This window comes from Varroa jacobsoni, unplaced genomic scaffold, assembly GCF_002532875.2.
Source record: "Varroa jacobsoni isolate VJ856 unplaced genomic scaffold, vjacob_1.0 scaffold_35, whole genome shotgun sequence".
Classification (NCBI taxonomy): domain Eukaryota; kingdom Metazoa; phylum Arthropoda; class Arachnida; order Mesostigmata; family Varroidae; genus Varroa; species Varroa jacobsoni.
This window is the reverse complement of record NW_019212937.1, coordinates 37,347-57,807: the sequence shown is the minus strand read 5'-3', so window position 1 is coordinate 57,807 and position 20,461 is coordinate 37,347. Positions and strand designations below refer to the sequence as shown.

General features: G+C 40.9%; 1 protein-coding gene across 1 annotated transcript in view; it reads right to left on the bottom strand.

The window, feature by feature from the left end:
• LOC111259639 (uncharacterized) overlaps nt 1-17,846 on the bottom strand; it is a 54,533-nt gene extending 36,687 nt beyond the window's left edge. The window contains exons 1-2 of the mRNA XM_022831801.2: nt 17,225-17,846; nt 16,324-16,734 (exon numbers count right to left, since the gene is read on the bottom strand). Of these exons, the coding sequence (XP_022687536.1) occupies nt 16,324-16,734; nt 17,225-17,824 (1,011 nt within the window). The 5' untranslated portion in view covers nt 17,825-17,846. The remainder of the gene's footprint in view (nt 1-16,323; nt 16,735-17,224) is intronic.
• Nucleotides 17,847-20,461: the final 2,615 nt, after the last annotated feature.

Here is a 20,461-nt window from a genome sequence, read left to right as displayed (position 1 = left end):
TATAACGTTACAGAGGTAACCTGAATGTTTTCAAATAAAGTATCAATCAAGGCAACAACTCACAAAGCTGGAGTAATACGTTCACTAAAAAGGCCGGCCTGTTCAACATTCCTTACCAAAACTTGTCCCTTATGAGGGCCGTTTAGCACGCGAATAAGCTTACTTCAAATGCTACTTAAATACGCTCCATTCAACTCTACATATTTGTATCGATTTCAAAAGATCAGCTAAGCGCGTAGCTTTGTTCCCTTCTCCTTTCTCCTGAATACGCCTGTGAAGTATTCATGCATGAAATAACTATAACAGGAGAATTGTTGGCAATCACTAACATATACAAATGATCTACGCAGCTTAAAACTATATAATGTGACAACCCAACAAGTGGTCGTGCTTTTTTCCCTTTGAACTGCATTCTATAAGTTACCCAAGGAGACAATAACTGACGTGCGTAGCCCGTTAGTTTATTGGGTGAACGATTTTTTCCACCTGCCTTTTTTCAGGCTTGTTCTCTTTCCGTTAGGATCTATTCTTTGCAGAAAATGGTACTAACAATCTTTCAACCACGAATATACGATGCACATTTCGAACCAGACGATTCGGTTAGATCGTCGCCCTTCCCCATTTTTACTTCCTGGTTGATGGAAGTCCACGAAATGCGGTGGAGAGGCAAAAACAGCTAGAAGGGGGGTCGGTTCACTTGACGAGGAGGAATGTGGAGCTTTTTTGGGGCCCAAAAAACGAAAGAAGGAGACGACCATCGGCCAACCCTGAGAAGGGGAGGGAGAACATATATAGGGAGAAAGGATATTTTATTAGTCATAGAGCGCCTCAGGCAACGTCATAACATGAACACAGGACCGATACGGTCGACGATGGCTTGTTGCTCAGCCCGGTCACTCATATTAGAACTACAGTGCACATTTACACACTTTTGGGCCAGTGGGTCGACGGGCGGTGACACAGGCAGTCGTCAGACAGGCTGGGGCAGCAGGTGCGTACTGTTCCAGTGCGAACAAAGTACCCAACCCTCTCTCACACGGTTTTCTACCTTCCATTGTAAGACCTTTCTGTAGCAAAGCTAGCCTCTGCCGTCTAGAGGTTGCCAAATGTATGTCTTATAGCGACGTCGTTAAAGCAGTAGGATGCTGACGTCTGTAGTACAGCTTTAATGAGCACTAGAGAAGGCAGACCGACCCCATAGGTGATGAAAAGCGAATTTCTTGATCTACCATCCAGCCGGTTGTCTCATAGCAACAGACCTTGTCGACGCCGTAATTCGATGGTGACTCATACAACTGGTAGCACAAACGTTTTGTCTGCAGCCCGAGACAGACGGATCCTACGACGCAGACCAGCAAAGTATAGATAAATTCGAGATGAACCACTTAAACTTGCAGACGTTCTAGATAAATCAACGTAAGAGAATAAAGGCTTTGTGGAAATTATGTCGGCTGTGTGTATGAAAGATAGCAAGTACATGTAGGCTCAAATTCAAACGTTGGCATTTTTATGCAGAAGTTTTTGTAAAGTCGCTGCCCTTCTAATCAACTCGATTGGCTCAAAGCGACTAACAAACTGTTGGATTCTTAAAAAGGTTTTCGTAAGCGTATGCAGTTTGACTAATACGTTTGTTTACCGTATATAGGACCAAAAGATCTTTAACCTTTTCTATATTAGTAAAAGCAGTTTATATTTGATTCCGGAAGTTCTGTTTCCGCCTATCTAAAGTTTATCTGATATCTAGAGTTTAGCGGTACTTAATCCGGATTTAATGAAATCAACTAACCTTCTGTAGATTAGAATTATCTATAAGAAAGCAAATTTCAATACTGTTGTAATTGAAGTTGAAGTGAGAAAAACGTGTCGACTGATTGGAAAACTTCAAAGCTGTAGTGCCCTTCTAGAGTTCAAGCGCTTAGCAACTTTTTACTTGGTTTTACTAGCCTAATAAGTTCCAGATGCTAAAAAACTCTTCATAGAATTCCTAGCAGGATATTTTTAGCTTTCTTTTTCCATGCCCGCATGCTTGCATTGTGATAGAGGCCTGAGGCGGCTTTTCAGGTTAACAAAGGACAAAACCGATCATTTTATGTGCGTGCTTGCTTCGTTTTTCATAAAACTTGCCACTGATAAGTCTTGTAAGAAGCTCAAACATTAGACTTCGTTCCCTAGTTTTTGATTAAAGGAAATTTTGACTTGTTTGCACGAAATTGGACTTAGTAACAAGTACAATGCAAGATTATCTTATCTTGGGGAGTAAACACCTTAACCCTAAGGCTTATCGCCCATAGGCCATTTATATTTAGCGGTCAGACTAAGAAAACACGGATTTCGGGTCGCACTGGCTATAATACGACATAAATTTCCGTGTATTCTCTTGCCTAGCTGCTATATGTTATTTACGATACGAGCCAGTCTGTTTTTTGTCGATTTTTACTACGGTAAATTATTTTCGTTGACCTAAGCCACGAGTTTCTGAATCATTTTAAATGCTACTACTATATCAGCGATCGATCACTTCTGCATGATTGTGTTATGTGCTATCTACTTAAAAGGCTTGGTCTTACGGCACTTAGTACTTTTTGTCGTCATAGTGGACGTCCGCTATGAAGACTTATACTACTGTTCTCAATGCCTTCGTCCGCGAATCTTCAACATGATGAACATTACCTCGACACTTCATTAAAAATGCGCCTGGCCAAATAAAGGCGGGACACACAAAAGAGGTTTCTTCGGCTAAAATTGTAAGGGAACGCGTTTCTGCACAACTGAATAAACGAGTGCGTCACTCCGAGATGCTATACAGAGTAATATACTCTTATTTAGCCACCCTTATGTTCAAATGAAGACGGTTTTAGTAATTCTGAACGGCTCTCAACTATTCTGTTTAAAGCAGTTTCAGATTGTCCGCTACGCCATATAAAGTTATAAAGTATAATAATAATTTACTGTACTTTGCAAGTATAGTGTATTTACAAGCCTAGTATATATGATTACTCATACATGTCACCTATAGTTCGCTTGGCCTTCGTGAGGATTTCCCTCTGAATCAATAATTCCACATCTGTCACACGTAGTACATTTGCAGTGTATTTTAGAACAAATTATCATATATTCAGTGTTCGAGACCACTAAGAGGATTACTGCACGTCCATTTATTGTACTAATGACGATGAGGAATTTCACGTATAGCCTTATCGGATAGCGAAAAAGACGCCTGATCAACATTAACCCCTTTGTTTTGCTTGCCCTGTTCTGTTTCCTTTCCGTGAGGTCTCAACATATAGTCTTAATGCATGAACGTAATATTTTTGAGTCATAAATGCCGCAATTTTTTGCGACAATAGGTATGAATTGCAATATCGAAGCCGCTTGACGCTCCCGGGTGGAATAAATATTAACCTACTGATTCGTGTATGGTTTACGTACACACAGTTTGCGTGTACCTAGAGATTTGTCACAGAATACGACGCTAAGTGAACCCAAGTAAGTGAAGATTATATTTAACTCTCAAATATAATGTGAAAGGCAGACAGCTACACAGTATTCTCCTGCCGAGACGGTTTCAAACACTATCACAAAGGAAAAAGCATTGAGAACTTGGTTTCTCTGCTTTCATAAGTAATAATTAATAATGATAATAGCCTTTGTCGGTGAGTCGGCAGTAGAATTTGGGAGGGAATATATAAACCACTTTCTTAGAAACTTTGTTTACTTATTAACAATATCCTTATGTCTTCCATTCCAATTTTTTGTATCTATGGCTTCTCGAAGTAAATCGGTACTGCGTCACGCTTATCTACCAGCTGCTCGTTTCAGGATATTACAAACCCCATAATCACAATAGCTTACGTTAAGGGAGTAATTGATATCAAGTCAACGTTGGGTATTCCTTTGCTCGATCCAAGAATTATTTATGCATCCTTATCATCTAGGTACTTTCGATTACAGTGCCAACGGTCTATGAGTCTCTCAAAGAACCCAAGATAGCAGACTACATTTGTTTTTTCGTTTTCGACAAGTAGCAGATGCCATTGATGTCTATTGTTAAGTATTACCATCACCTTGAGTCCGAACCTACTTAACACTGCCATCGAACTCTATTTGTCTTATAGGCCGATACCATCCGCTCGATTGGCCCTTTGCCGGTTGGCGATGAAAGTAGAACCATGCTTCGTCTATGGCGACCATATGCTCCAGGCGGACGTTCTACTAATTGAAGTTGCGGAAATATCATGCGAAATGCAGCACGCGCATTGCAAAATAGCCTGGGGTCAATTCACGAGGGATTCATTTTTTGCTCAGTTTCCGCATTTCTCTGCAACAATTCTGCAACATCTTACTTTCTATAAAATACCATTTTTAGCTGACAGAGCTTTTAGGCTCTACAAAAAATCCTCCTCGGGTGCGGCAATGCGTTCTTGCCCTTCCGAGCCTGGCATCCGGTCCCCTCTTCACTGGTCATTAAGATCACACTTTTGGTTCTTAAAATTATTCACACACTGCTTTTGCCCAAGGCCTTCTTACCTTATAGCTCCATAGATTTTTCAACATATCTTCCGCTTGCGCTGTGGCCTTAAAGAAACAAAAATCTAACCACTGAGACTAAAAGATGTTTCTCTCTCTGAGCGTATTTTTTCTAAAGTAAACTCAGCCGAATTTTTGTCGCAGGTTTTCAAAATACCCTAGTATGTATCAACCAAATTTCACCTGCGTAGGTCAGAAGTTACTATCGACTTTCGATAACCATTGCATCCGTTAGTAACAGTCTAATAATACCTTGCGGCCCGATTCAAGGCCTTTCATGTCAGTACCCCTATAGCTAGCACATTTCGTGAAGTAGCCGTTTTTGCCCTGCCATAATGTAATATATTACTGTTTGCTCTAGAATTTTCCTATTTCTCTATTTGGTTTCTTAATGTGAATAGTTTCATTTTGATAATTTGTATTCGTTCGATGGCGGCGTTGACAAATAACACAGGTGTATTCCGACAGCAACCGATCGTCGAGCAATTCAATTTACTCGCATACACTAACATAAAGAAATTAATCATTGCATACGAAATTGGCCTAGGGGTACACGAAGTCACGGTAAGCCGGTATCCTCATAATAGAGTAATAGTCAGGTTTTAATCGTTGCTCAAACGGTTCATTTCCGCCTTCGTAGTGACAATGCCAGAGGGCATCAGGATCCGGAACCGGACAAATACAAATTCTGCTCATTTCCTTATATTTAAGTCTGTGGTAGACATGACACGCTGGGTTATAACGGGCAAACAATCGCGATTAGTCTGAATATGGAATCAATTTAACCGAATTTGTCATATTATTGCATTTAACGACACACTCTGAAACCTCGGTCCCTTGCCCGTGTCGCTTGAACAGACAGCAGAATTCTCGTTATTTTACGCCATTTTTTCAGTATCGGTCAAGAGCGAGAGTGGGAGATCACAAATGTTGTGCTGATGTCTGCGTCATCTGGCGCTTTGCCTAACACTGTTGCTATTCGTATAATACGTTCTGTTTAATTTAGAGATAGAAGACTGAGCTTTTCGACTTTTTGATCAACTCCTCCACGTCTAATAGGAGGGAATAGGTTAGCTGTTATGCAGTAAGCTACCTTTGATTTTCCTTTCTTTGGTATCAAACCTAGTCTTCCCATGCTAAAAATGACGTCAAAACGAAACCAGGCGTAACGATGGAAAGATGAAGAAGTTTCTTCAATTAAATTTCAGCCTCACTGCACGCAGACAGATATTAGCACATTAGGACTGATAGATTCTCTTCAACACAGTCACTGAGTGACGAGCTTCGGCGATCTCAAATCTTTCGTACATAAGTAACGTGGAAATAACAAAATGAAGGATATTCTGCCAGTACAGACACCTGATAAGCTTCAAGTACAAGGTGTTAGCTCTAACAGGAAGCACGCTAACTAGTTTATTATTAGATATATTGGGCACTCCACAATAAGGTACGGTACGGCAATGCGGGGGTGTATTCAGAAGCGTTGAAGCTCTTGACACGAATCATTGTGTAGCGTGACCCACAAAAGTTTTTTATCCAAAAAAACGTACTCTTAAGGGGGCATTCGAGTTTCTCGTCAAGATACTCGAATGCTCCGCTGGCAAGCAAAAGCTTGATAATAAACAAAATCTTAACGTTACTTCATCGTCTGTGAGTTAAATGGGGCATTTTTTCATAAAGCTTACAAATATACTGAGGCTATATAATCTTATAAGGTCAATACAAAAAGTGCGCCTATATCAAATAGGCAAACAAGCTTTTTCTATATGCTTGATAGGTTTATTTAAAAAGAAACGCCACAGATCCTTTTTGCATGAGGAATATTCTGATCCTACCGCTAACTATATGGCCTTGTGAAATAAACCAAGCGGCAGTGGCCACGATAAGCCGACAGAGCTAGTGTATTTATATGTACGAATCCTAGGCTCTTGCATTACACAGAATCGATATTCTGTTTACGTTCGTAACAACTACAACACGCCGTAAAATAACAAAGCGTATTCGCCCAAAATACCCTAAATGTGGGGAGAGGAACGAAAAGAGGTCGGGTGGGCTCTGGGACGCTAAATAGTCTCTGATGTATTCGATATCTGATGTTGTGTTACACACATATGAGCTACCTGTCTATTAGTCTGATTAGCAAACTTTTTACAAATAAGAAACCTGCCAACATCGTATTTATATCAAAAGCGCTGTATAAACGTCTTGGAGGTCCCATCCATAGAAAAGTATGTGATGTGTAATTTGGCGCAAACCTTCTTTTGTTCCTATTCCTATTACCTATTCTCTATATATCAAGACTATCCTTAGGATCTCACAATGTTAAGTTTTTGATTTCCAAAAATTTCAACTTAGAAAGAGTTGATTCATGACTTATCGCCATACATCTCAGGATGGATTTTAATCGTGTCTTTGCCGTCGTCCAGCTGGATCTATAAGAAGTATCCTTACCATACGAGGTACATAAAATCTACCTCGCAATTGTACGTGGAATATAACTGACATTTATACGGTCGTATTCAGCCATATGAAGTTGACTTAAGTGATGCACCTGTATTCATTAACACTTAGCACTTTGTAACGAACTTAACATAATAAGAGTTTTGCACCCCTACAACAGACTTAGACTTAGAGTAAAAACTCTATATGAGAGTCCTGAATTCCTATTCGACATTATCAGTACACCGTTGAGTATATTATAGATGTCGATAGGTTTTGTTTTATTATGTCCGTAGTTGAAGATATTGTAACCCGAGTGTAAGATGTCGGCTTGAAATTACTTAAAGGCTATGAGCCAATAGTTTTTAACCGTAGTGAAAGCCTAAGCCGCATTGCTTATCGGACAAAATAATGATGGATTCTCCGCTTCTGATGCAAAATATGCTAAACACACATAAACAAATATACAGATTGTAGATGGCTTTCGGTACGCTTTCCACTGCGCGCCCATACAATAGAAAACGACTAAAGGTCGAGTATTGTAATGCTTGTATCATCATTGATGCCCAGGATCTGGCCTCGTTTACAGATTTGTAAATATGTCAAAGCTGTAGATCAATGTAATTGCCTGTAACAATCTCGTTGTTGCTGAAAAAGTTGCCCACAAAAGGATGTCAAAGTTACCGTCTAGACACTAACGTCATAGCTATCAGATGTTCTGTTCTAATTAAGGTCATCAGTAGTCAGGTCTCACAAACCTCTAACGTCCACTGTCCTGCAAAGCGATACTTTAAAGTTAAAAATAAGAAAAAAAAAAAGTAAAGTTTTTGTTGTAAGGCCCCCTCAAAAGAAAAAGCTGATCGGTTATTGATTGAAAATGGCGTCTAAGACTACGGCTTCGTAGATCTTTGTTGAGTTTTGTGAATTGCGGCCGCAAACTTTAACGTGGCTACCCAACAACATCGGTTAAAGCTCTACACTTGTAGCCTTAGTTTTAGAACGTATATATGCCATCCTAGTTTCTACATGTGTCGTATATTTCGAACTGTTTTGAAGAGTGTAAGTACAAAATGTAATACGACAATGCGCAGTTTTTGCATGCCTCTATGTATGGCCATTCGTGCAGGTGTCAGATAAACTGCATTACTGCGGTGATGTCACCTGAGGGATAGTTTTTTTTCTAGCCATCACTGTTCGTTTTCGAAGTTTTTATCTCGCTGCCTACGATTGCATTTGCGGTTCACTTCTGTTCCGGCTCCCTTTTTTTGGGTTGAAACTCATCTAGGACCCTCTGTCTGAACGCGGCAAGATTGTCTCGTATAAAAATGAAGGTAGCGTACAGAAACAATGGGAAGTCATGGTTAAGACATGGAGAAGAAAAAAGGATTTCGAAGACAAGATTTGTGAAACTCATCATAAACCAGCACAAGGTTTTTCTAGAAGCTCCGTAAATCCCCGTTCGCAGATGCATATGAAACACACAGGCTTCCGCTGGTCGTATTTTACCGCTAATTTTGAGCTACTTGTACTTTCGGTAGACTCAATTAAGCTTATCGAATTAAATTAAAGCCATTTAAAGAAGAAAATGTTTTTGAGGTCAAAGCCGAGCGCTTAGAGCATTTCCTTTTGGGCTATTCTATACTTGAGGACTTCTCCGGAAGACTCTATGACACATGCGTTCAAAATTCGCTAATTAGTTGTTGGTTTTTTGTAAAAAAGCTGAGGAAAAATAACAACCGAGTCTATATATTTATCGTTTCGGGATTTCTCATTACTGAGATAATGAGCACCTAGGTATTTTTTTTATTGAACATCCGACTTATTTTAGTAGGTTTACTTGTTTGATGTTACTAAACGAGTTGAGTAATTGTCTAATCCCGCTGTTTAATACCGTGCCCTTGTATTCTACACTTGCGCCGACATTAAAATCGGCTAATCGGTAAATAATTATAGTAAAAAAATAATATCCACACAGTGCGCACTTTTTTTTTAATTCCGTTTTTATTGTGAAAAGGATCTCTGAACATTGTTGTTAGGATCAGAAACTGATGAAATCCAGAATAGGTGAGTGAGTAACGAGATGCAGCAGGTTACTTCTAGCGTAAGGCCACGGGCATAGAAACGACGTCAGAAAAATCCCAACAGCGAACGATTCCAAAAATTACGATATTAGATCTAGGCAGAGTTGTATTGGATTTGCGAAGGTGACGCGAGTACCACTTAGAAAACAAGTATAACGACAGCGGAACTCAAAGAAGTCATGCCGGGAAGAGACTTCCTGCGATGTATAACACGGACGACTAAGTGACGCACAACGTGCGATAAAACGTCAAAAACGAGTATAGACCAAAAGGGCGTACAAAAGTGAGAGCTTGAACGGCTTTAAGTCACGCCAACGATATTCGATAAAGGTGGCAGGAGGATCTATTTATAAAGAGGGCACTCAAAAGTCTATCTAAGGTTAAATCAATAAGGTAATACACTTTGTAAACCAATCCTCTGTCCGTATGATTCTCCCACTGCAAATTAAGAATTACAGTGAGTTTAATTTTTTCAACGCAGCAGAACACTTCTCATTATAGTGAGCTCTAAAAAGTATATGAAACCGGGCGAGAAGCGCCAGTTGTCATCCTAAATAGTAGATGTTCTGTAGCTTAGCGTCTCTAATTCAAATATGTTCTATATAGCTCCTTATTCGCTATCTTTTTATTTGGTCTCATATTATGCCACGGCTCGCCTTGTTGTTACCCCAATTCGTTCAGCAAACCCCACAGATGCGCTGGCCAAAAATAACGAACACTGGGGACGACGAGTTTCGACTAGGGGGAAAGGTTAGACAAAGGGGTCAATTCGGAGTTGATGCGATCAACCCCACCCTTCTCCGCAACGGTACTGCGCTATACTGGATAGTGCGTGAGCGAGCCAGCCGACTATAAGGCCGGTGAATGGCTAACCGTTGAAGGCCGTTCCGCTTTAGTGGAGTCGATCAAAGAGCATCATCCCTGGCTTCATCCTAGATCCCCGGGGAAAACCGAGACCAGGAATCCAGACAGGACCTCGCTTTGGCGGAAAGACGCCACATATTCGAAGGCACGAAAATAGCAGATTCTCTTCAGGAGCAATGCCGCTCAGCTGATCGGACCGCCTTTCAACATCGCGACAACAGAAGCGTAGCCGAAGTTATAACGTACCCCCACATAGCGGCCACCTGATGGCAGCCATGGCCAGCAAGACGACGGTGCATACGAGACAGGGCCTTCGTAGAAGATAGTGTGTGAAAGTGAGGGAACCAATTCGAACGACGACGACAGGCATAAATGGCACGAAAAGCGTGTGCTGCTACAAGTGGTCCTAGCGCTAGGAGCCGTGGTGCGGTGCCGATTGCAAGCTTCGTTTGTGATCGATTTTTTGGCTTGCACCGCGTTTGGTATTCCATACTCGGATAAATACTGAGTCGACATTTTAGGCGTGTATCAATCTTCACGTTTTATATATGTGGCGATTTCCTATTTGAAATGAGCTATCTCATTGATTTAAAAAGATGCGTCAATGATTTCGCTTGTTGAGAGCTGATCCCTAATCAAAACCAATCCATTTGATTAACATATACTATTTTCGTAGGTATATATTTATCAACCCCAAAAAGCTATGTCAGTATACATCGAGCAGAAAAATTTAATTGTATTTAAATAAATTAAAAGCGTTTGTAAAAACAACGTAAGGCGCTATGAGAAGGCTATATAGATAGTGTATGCTTTAAATTATGGAGAGGCTAGATGTATAGAAGCGCTAAACGCATTTTTTGCCGATATGCTTTAGTTATTATCCTATTTACGATATAAAAATCCATCGGGACAGCTGATATGACCGTTTGACAGCAATGGCACGACTCGACAAGAAAACACCCGGCGGTTTTTTTCAAATCACCTAAAGGGGAGAAAAATGACGATACGCCAGAAGGACGTCTGTCGCTGCAGCTGCTGCTGTGGGGATAATGACAAGCTACCCAGTAACTAAATTGAGGTCGTAGACAAAGCACGGGACAAAGAAGGCGAGCTAGTAGCCAGCGACTGTTTAACGTTTAGCAGGTAAGCAAACGGTCATTATAACAGGAGAAAGTGCTGGAGTTAGCCTTTGTATCTATACACAGGCATGCAGCGAGCGTGTCTGGAGAAAATGAACGAAACGTAGAAGGATCGCGGAGCCCCAGGACACCGCAGCCTGCTTAAGTTTCGACAAACTTGAACAATAAGGCCGAGTCTAAAAGTGGGAGTGTAGCCTCAGCTCCGCCGACCGACCGGCCGGACGGCACGTCATCAAGTCTCCCTTATGCCTATTAGTGCTGTCGTCTCACTTTGTCGTGGGGTAACTGAGGCCAAGGCCACCTTCTTCGTGAAAGCGAGTGGTAAAGTTGTCAATAAACATGTATGTGGCTCGTGAATATGATACCATCGTTGAGGAGGCAACGATGATAACGATGGGGCTTGTGCGTTGTTGTCGCGTCCTCCGATGCCCATGTCGTTGGTCCGGTTACGATTGCAGCGTGTATTATAGATACTACCTTGAAAGGCCCCGATAGGGTAACTTTTATAAACCTTTACCTATTCGCTTGAGTTCCTAACAGCTAGTGCAATAATTCTGCACTTGAACAGCATGCAAGTATAAGTGTACGTAAAGTCTGCTACACCCGTCCATGCGTAGACACAAGTGGCCATAGAGCATCATTCCTTCTGAATTAAAATAATACGAATTTGCCTACGCTCCCTTTTGTCCTTGCTTTACGTGGGCTTTTATATATCAGAATATAAATTATGAAAGGCTTAGCAATGTTCTTTGTAATACTCTCCTGAGAACTCCTGACAGCCATTTCAGATGTATCTTAGTGTAATCTCCGGACTAATATTTAAGGATTCTAAATTTATACCACAACATAAAAGTAATATTAGAATCGTAACTACATCAATATGCTTTCAACCGCCCCGGTATAACTTAAAAAAGTCGATATCTCACGCTGAACGCTTGGCAAATAAGTGTCAGTAGTAAAAACAAGATGCCCTAGCTAGGTCACTAAATTAGAAAAATTACATTATGTGACTCAAAAAAGCTCATCGTGGTATCAATACATAGCCAGCATCACTATTTATGTATGGAAGTGAGTACTTATCTTTACACAGGTAAGGCGTCTAATTTTGTCATAGCCACCGTAGGAAAACTATATATATATATATATATATATATATATATAAATAAACGGGGAGATAATGGTTTAGCTCGTAGACAAAAATACGTCATATCTTTAGGAAGGATCATTGCAGGCCATCGTTATGGTATACGAATGTCTCATTGTGTGTATGCTATCTATCCACTCCGACGTTCGTCGAAGTATTCCAAAGATCGTAGATGTATACGTTTCAGTAATCCTTAGTACTAAATTACAGTTCAAACTTTATGTACCAGCAATTACTGTAAAATAAATCCACTCGCGCTAAATTTGCAGCTCAAATCTCATTGTGATAGCGCAGCGGTAACGGGTCTGCTTGCTGACGTTGGGCACAGGTCCCGATCTAGGTCAAAAACAGAGCGTAAACACACTTCGCTTTGTGCTGGAAGTCAGCCGTTTGAAGTAATTTAATATATATTGAGCCTCATTAGCATTACAGGCAAGTGTGATATAGCAAAAGTTTCGCTTTTGGTTAAATATCAGCAATTGATACCCTGAAACTAAACTAGCCGATGAAATAAATCATAAATTTTAATTATTCACATATTATCGTTACGTAAAAAGTTCGTTTCGTGAGCGTCATTATGCGTCTGTTCTACCAGTGATTGACGGCTATCTAATCGAAGGAAGGTATCTTTCTTCGAAATAGGTAAGTAAACGGTAGAAGAACTCCACGAGAGTTTAGCTACCAAATATCTTGTTGTTGTTGTTGTTGTCGTCGTCGTCGTTGTGATCACTCTGCTGTGTGTTATTTAAAAAAGCTGACCTCCTAGGATTATGATTGCGGAGATGAAGCGCACTGAAAAGGCCATGTACATCAATCAATCAGTGGCCAACGTACTTCGCCAGCGAGGAGTCTAGACTTCCCGCTATTTATAAGCGCCGCCAGCCTCTATTCCCGATACGCTGTCTCAGCTACTAAGCTTCGTTTTGAGTATAAGGCAGAGAACTTCCGCTAGTCTATCAGTCTGCCCTCGATCAGCGTTGAGTCTTTCAGGAATATTAACTAGCTTTTTAACTGTCATCATGAATCTACGGCGATCTTATTAATCAACTGCTGCTTTATTGCCAGCTGCTTATTTTTGCCGCACGCAAAGAGTATGAAGCAAAAGACTGCTGAGACAATTTGGCAGGCTCATAACGATCGGCAGCTGCTAATTGTTGGTTACCTAACACTGGACAGCCGCCAAATTTGCTCGTTGGTCAGAACGGCAAGACCCGACCCGATGTACATATCCGAGGTGGGCAGGCACTCGGAGAATTCTGTACCCACGTAGGTGCGTGTAGGTTACAATGTATCGTAGATCGCAGAACCACCATACTAGCTCTTTTTTTTTTTTATCGAAATCGTAGTAAATGTTAGCAGTATGTAGGCGTACTTGAATATATTGAAGGTGAGAATTGATCTGCAATACGTAAGCACCGATTGAACACCGTTCATCTCGCTATCGAACACGTTTGCCTAAGCGATAGATTTGATCTAGTAAAAAGCGTTATACGTTTGTTTTTGTTGAAACAAAAGTGTGAGTCAGCTTTTTTCCACAATTATCAATCTATTTCTCAAACGCAGGCTTACTTATTACGCTTTTTGCTTAGGCCTAATTTGCACCCTTACCCTTCATCCCGTTCGCCTCTAAATAATAATTAAACATTTTCTTTATATTAAATAACAAGTAAATTATACACTTTTAATATTTCATAAGAAATATTAAAGGCGTTTATGAATTCTGCCCACGCGCGACAATTTTAGCCATTTATTACTATTACTAGCATTATGATTATAACTACTACCTATGTTTTTGGAATTTTGTTTCCAAATTTTCTAAGGAATGGCAGCGCACCGAAAATGGCGGCATACTGACGATGGCGTAACCGTCCATAAGGACAACTACTCTATAGCGAACATTCGGCCACAACTGATGGTTTTATTTCCATGGCTTTAATAGTTGTACCGTAGTCGTCCACTAGCACGTTAATCATATCTGGAAATTTTCGGCTGTTTTTCTCTAAGCTGCACTGACCAGCTGGTGCCGTTTCACACTCTCGTCTCGCAGCCGCCCAATTCTCCGAGCTTGTGCCATTTGAAAAGTTCGATTTTTCTGCGTTTGCGGGTTGGTATTTACAATCTCAGCATATTAAAAGTGCAAAGACTGAGTCGGGATACCCAAAAACAACTGAAGTGAAAAGGACAAATAGTAGCTGACATTTAATATGAAACAATATATAGTTTCCTAAGAATATCCACGGATTTGAACGGTATATTCAAAAAAATACTCCACCTATACCTTTACATAAATAACGTTTTTACAGTTAAAGTTTGGCTGCCTCTGGGCCTATTTTCAGAAGATGTAAAAATTCACTATACTTAATTCATGCATTTGGCGCTTCAGTACGATCCACCGATGACCTTTACACGTGTCTCGTTTTAATTTTCGTATGATTTAAGCCTTCAGGAAGAAGTTATGTTGACATTAGCTTGAAAAAAAAGTTTTATGTTCAATAGACCAGCATTGATTTTTGGGCAGTTCCTAAATTCAAAAGATGATCCGTGGCTGCTAATATGAGATTCGCGCCGTCAAAACGGTACAAGTGCTTATCGTTAGATTCAAGCTATTCACATACATTGTGAAATATATTTTTTAACTATTTGACAAAGAACTCTATTGAAATAAATGTTAGTCTATGGCTAAATCAATGTAAAGTTTACACAAAAAGTAAACAATTGTCGAGCTGTTTAGAGGAGCTGGATTGACTGGTGGAGTCAACGGCACGAACTACTACTGTCTCCGACCCTGGCAGATTTTCGAACTTATTCTAAATAGAAACTTTAATAGTTACTGACCCTCTTATTTCGATTTTACGTTGCTTCTTCGCGATAAACTAGACTCAAAATTCTCCTTTGACGAGTACAGAAAGTTTTATCACCTATTGGGGGGGGGGGGGGGTGTTATTGCTGAAAAACCTTTGCACACTAGGTATACACTTAACCATGAAAGTTTCTAGCAATGCTGAAGTATTTCTATTAACTTCTCAATTTTCGGTTGCGCGGTGATACTACTATATGTCTATTAGATACGGAATATATCAGTGCCTTTACGATTCGACATATGCAAAAGCTAAAGGCCTAAAGTTATTATTATTCGGACGTTTCTATGTCTCCATTCGTCTCAAACAATAAACCTTATGTCTCTGTTTCATAGGCCAGATATGATACTATTTGACTTGAAGGTATATTGACGTACCAAGAGAGTCACTCAACTCTGTATCGTAGCGCTAGGACAACTCCACATACTGAAGCCGATGCGCGAAGGTAGAAATATTTTGCAAAGTGAGCGCATTTTTTTTCGGTTTTCATTTTGTAGTACTATACCCTTCACGTAAACTGTTGCATAAAGTTACCAAATCGAACTTCCTTGAAAAGCGCACAGAATCGCTGAGAGGATTGACAGCAGCGGATGTCATATGTTTACGTTATAGCCATATAAGTGTATGTTATGGATCAGGAGATCCAAAAGTAAGCCTTTCGTGTCCGCATAGAACAGGCATAAATCACTTTAGTCATTGTTTCACTTCTGGCAATTCATAGTACTAGAGTTAAATCTATGATATCTGTTTACAAGCCTCTTTCTTCGATTGATCATTCGCTGAAACGTATTGCCTTTCGAAGCTAGGTGACAGTCCAATTGAGAGATTTATATCACGCCCACATCGTGCATCTATGCAACACAATGATTCTATTAACGAATAGCGAAAATTGTCAATTTATAGTCTTGCCGGTATTTAAGCTGTGGGTCAACACCACTAAAGCATTAGTTTATAAAAAGTAACGCATGCAAATCCATACCAGATATCATTTTACAGATATTAGAAAGACAACGGAAACAAAAATTTAGATAAACGTTCATATCGTGGAGTAAAATTTAGATACCATTTAGACACCATGTGCTTTGAAAGGAAGGACCGATTGATTTGCTTGGGTGTCCTTTCAAAAAAATACTTCCCAATCTAGTTCAGCGTGTCCTAGTATAATACTGTGAGAAAGCTAGCTTTCGACTAGCAGTAGTGTCACTTGAAAAAATACGGGTGCATTTTCAATGATTACAGCCCAATAAGATGTTGGCAAAACAATGACTTACGAATTTGGACTTGTAGCGATAATAGGGTTTGTAATTTTGGTTGTAGTAATTGAAGCTTCTGTTTTTGCTGTAAATTGTGTTCATGTCCTTCGCACTGTTCAAGTTTGCTGAAAACGGCGATGCGAGTCGGTCGTTGCTAAGGGCAGCCCCGCTGAGTAAGAATTCCCTGCGCAGCTTGGCCTTCTCCTCCGGACTACGGACGATCGTGCCGTAGGCGCCGGCGAAGGCCTCGTCCCCGCGAGGCAGTCCGTCCAGCGTGCCCGACGGACTTTGGAACACCAGCTCACCACCTTCGTCGTCCTCGTGGAAGTAACCCACGCCTCCAGCTAGAGCGCCCAAGTCGCCGGTCGAGGCGCTCAGGGCTCCGGGGCTGCGTGGCACTTTATCTCCCGAAGACCGCCCGGGTAGTACCTAACAGCAACGACAGCAGTTGCAATGGGGCAACAGCGGTTAGGGAATAGATATGAACACTATGACACGTTTAACTATTTTTCCTGACAACTGAAACGTTTAAGCGCATTTTAAATCAATACACTACAAAACATCATATGGATTTTGATAGGGGGTTTCGTCGACAATAAGTTTCACCCGGTGATGAGAATGAATTCATAGAGTCTCCTGATTAAGCAAAACGTATAGAAGATTGCCTGGCAGTTGTTTCTAATTATATTCCGCACCGCATATATATATACCTAGCATTTATTTTACACGTTTTTGGGCTAAAGGTCAATTAATATAGAAAATTAGAACAGTTATCAGTTAGCTTAAATTATTTCTACGCTTCGTATTGATAAATCGTTGATACGTTACACACGTGAGAACTAAAAGGGTATCCAAACGGTTCGGGATATAAAATACGTATCGTTGCCACGTTTGCCTACATAACAGTTATGGTCCTTACCTGGTACTCAGTGTTCAACGTTACCGATAGTGAATTAGGTGGCGGTCGCTTGCTCTTTGTCTTCGTAAGCAGGACACGACCAACGGGCAGTGCCTCACTGGGGGTGGCGGCATCGCCGGAGGCCGTTCCTGGCGTCATGGCCATCCTTGTCGTTGTCGTCGCTGCCGCTGTTCCGGCAGCGCCTCGCCCCCTTGGCTGAGCGTGCCAGAAACGCAGGAACTTAGGCGCGAACGCATATTCTACAGTATTAACGAATGACGGCAACCGATGGCCAGCAACTAGTTTACGGCCACTAGTTGGCGACGCAGGGTCATCTTCCGAAACAGCGGCTGCATGTCGGATGATCCGACGAGTATGACGCCACATCGCGCGCAGTTCGGCGCAGCTGGGTTCGCGCTGAGCTGCTGATGTAGCTACGCTACCCCAAAAAGGTGGAGATTGTTGTGACAAATCAAGTCTACCTGTTTCACCACTACCACGACGAAAGTTGTTGCTACCACCCAAATCAACTGCTCGTTTGTCTTCTTGACCCTGAAACTCTTGGAATAAGTCACGAAGCTGCACTTGCGCCGATCCGTCCGAATCCATAGAAGATTCCATTGACGCGAACGATAGACCGATCACAGCGGACAACAGCAATACGGACAGGGCACTTCTATCCATCACCTTCCTGTTATAACTACTGCTGAACATCGTCCTTAGCGCGTGTTTCAGTAACGGCCCTGACACACAAATTCGCACGCCCACACCTGGACAGAAACGAATAAGACGCAAGCCAACAGAATAACAAGACAAATTACCGGATAAGCGACATTTTTTTTTTTATCTATAATAATAGTAATCAGCCTATTGCAACTATATTCTATAAAATCACAGAACAAATTCCGGAGTATAGCAACTTTGTATTTGTTACGACTGTATTCTCGAAAAATACTTTTGTTAAAGCACTAGTTAAGCAAAGTCTAGTTAAGAAAGAGTCAGGAGGATGATTGATGGCTAAAAAGAACGTTGCGATTTGTCTTCTATCGTTTGTGCCAAATGCAGAGATTTCCTTCCCATTTTTTTCGAACACTAGTTGTCTTTTTACTTGAAGCCACCTGTATGTCTGTATCAGACGTCTGGCTGCCTTCCAGCACGAAACGAACCGTACGTCTACGTGTGGGTTTGAACCTACACCACAGCGGGTCTCTATTGTTACCACGCAAATACGTTACGCACTAAGCTATCACCAGGACTGCGTGCATCACCTAGTGCCGCCTATCTATCTACTAACCTTACAACTTTTATTTTCCTTAAGTAAGTTCGCTTTTTTCAGCAACAGCCACATACGATCGACTATATAGGTCGAGCACTTTTAGAGAAGCCTTTGATTATTGTCCAAATGCCGTTAACCCGCCGTTTTTCTGCTATAACTCGCATGAAATCTACGGCCTCTACATCTACAAGGGCTTAAACGGTTCTGCCCATCTTGTTGCAAAGTCTGCGGTCAACTAAAATTTATTTATTGTGTTACGCTGCTACAAGCAGTAACAGCATTTTATCACAGTAAGAAGTGTACCTCCTATTAAGGTCACTGTGGATTGACATAATGGCACAGATGCTTACGCCCAGATTCCTATGGCTCGCAAAGAGCCGATAACGCTAAACGTTATCTGTTAACATGATACCTAATTCAATTGCAGGCTAATTTCAATGTGAAGATAATACCACAGGCTGATAAACGATCAATAGAGATCAGTGCCTCTGCCAGCGAGAGTTTACCGGAAAAACATCCGTTCATGCGCCCGTATACGAATATGACCGTTGTCTGACCCGACTTGTGAAGCACCAGTGCAATTACCTCGCCACCTCACAAGCGTTTGCAGATTGTAGAATCGTACCTTTAATAAGCTAGCTCATTATTGGGTATGGGCAAAGCGTTCTTAAAATATTTTAACCTTTAGACGTTCGCTCATTTGTAAATCTGGAGCGGAAAAATGACCAAAAATACAGTGGGTATCGGACACTTTTATTCCATATTGGTAACGCTGCGTTTTTTACTCAGACAAAGCAATTGTGGCGTTTGTCTGCGCGATGATGCTTCGATATGTCTCTTTAAAATAACAATTGCATTGCTTTATTTCGCAAAAACAAGCTCGTACTATATGTGATAGTGCAGTATGTGATTATCATCCGGGCCATGTAAATATCCCATTTATCTATCGTCAAAAACATCGAACAAGTCCAGCTTATGCTTTTCTGCCATTCACGGATTGATTCTTTGTTCTTATCTCTACGCTGAAATGCTAGCTAGAAAATAAATTGTTTCCTATAAATATATAATAAGCAATAACATAATAAGTGTACGTCTTGACCTGTAAATAAATAGGTTATGTTTTAGACGTTAATACTTTGCTAAAGCTATCGTTATATTCTATGCCCTAAGCCAAGTGCATTAAACGAAACACTTCCATGCGCATAGGAACTATTTCCAAATCTGCTACAGTCTTATTCTCTTAAATATATTAAGCTATGTCCTTGTCCTGAGATAGGAACATTTCGTTATTGTGTCACGAACGATATCGAGCCGAACCACCCCAAAGTCACGTATCCTCTAAGCCTCTCATTGCAAAACTGGCCTGATAGTATAATCACACAACTTATTTATATTACGTGAACGCTACGTTAGCTTTTGTTTTAATGGGCATAACTTCTTTTCCCTTTGACCAAGACCTTCCTCAAGACCGATTTGTTTCGTAGTAAGCTAAATCCATTTGCCAGGTACTAGATCCGCTGCTCAGCTTACTTGATTGAATTCCGTAGATGTGTATATAACTAAATACCGTAATAACAATGATAGATGTGCCTGGTCATTCTTTTCCCGCTTCTCAAAATCACAGATTCTAACTAGTCCTCGATGTAGCGTGTTCACCAATGAAATCTGCCCGTGCCATTTTATCAGTGTGGTAATCTTTCGTCTATATCTGAACAGCAACACGAAAGCCTAGGCCAAGCCGTACGCGCGACAAGAAAAAATATGTATTCGTTATGTAGCTATTACCGGTACTGAGTTCATGAACGCTGGTATTTTACTACACGTCCTGACGGAGAAGCACCGGTTGGCAGCACCATGGATAACAATAAGCTCCGTAAGCAGGACCACAAGCCTAATTCTGCCGAAAGAAGAAAGTGGTGCACCAATAGACAACGCGATGCGATAGAGGGTTCCGAATTTTGTAGATGTCATAGACCTATTCT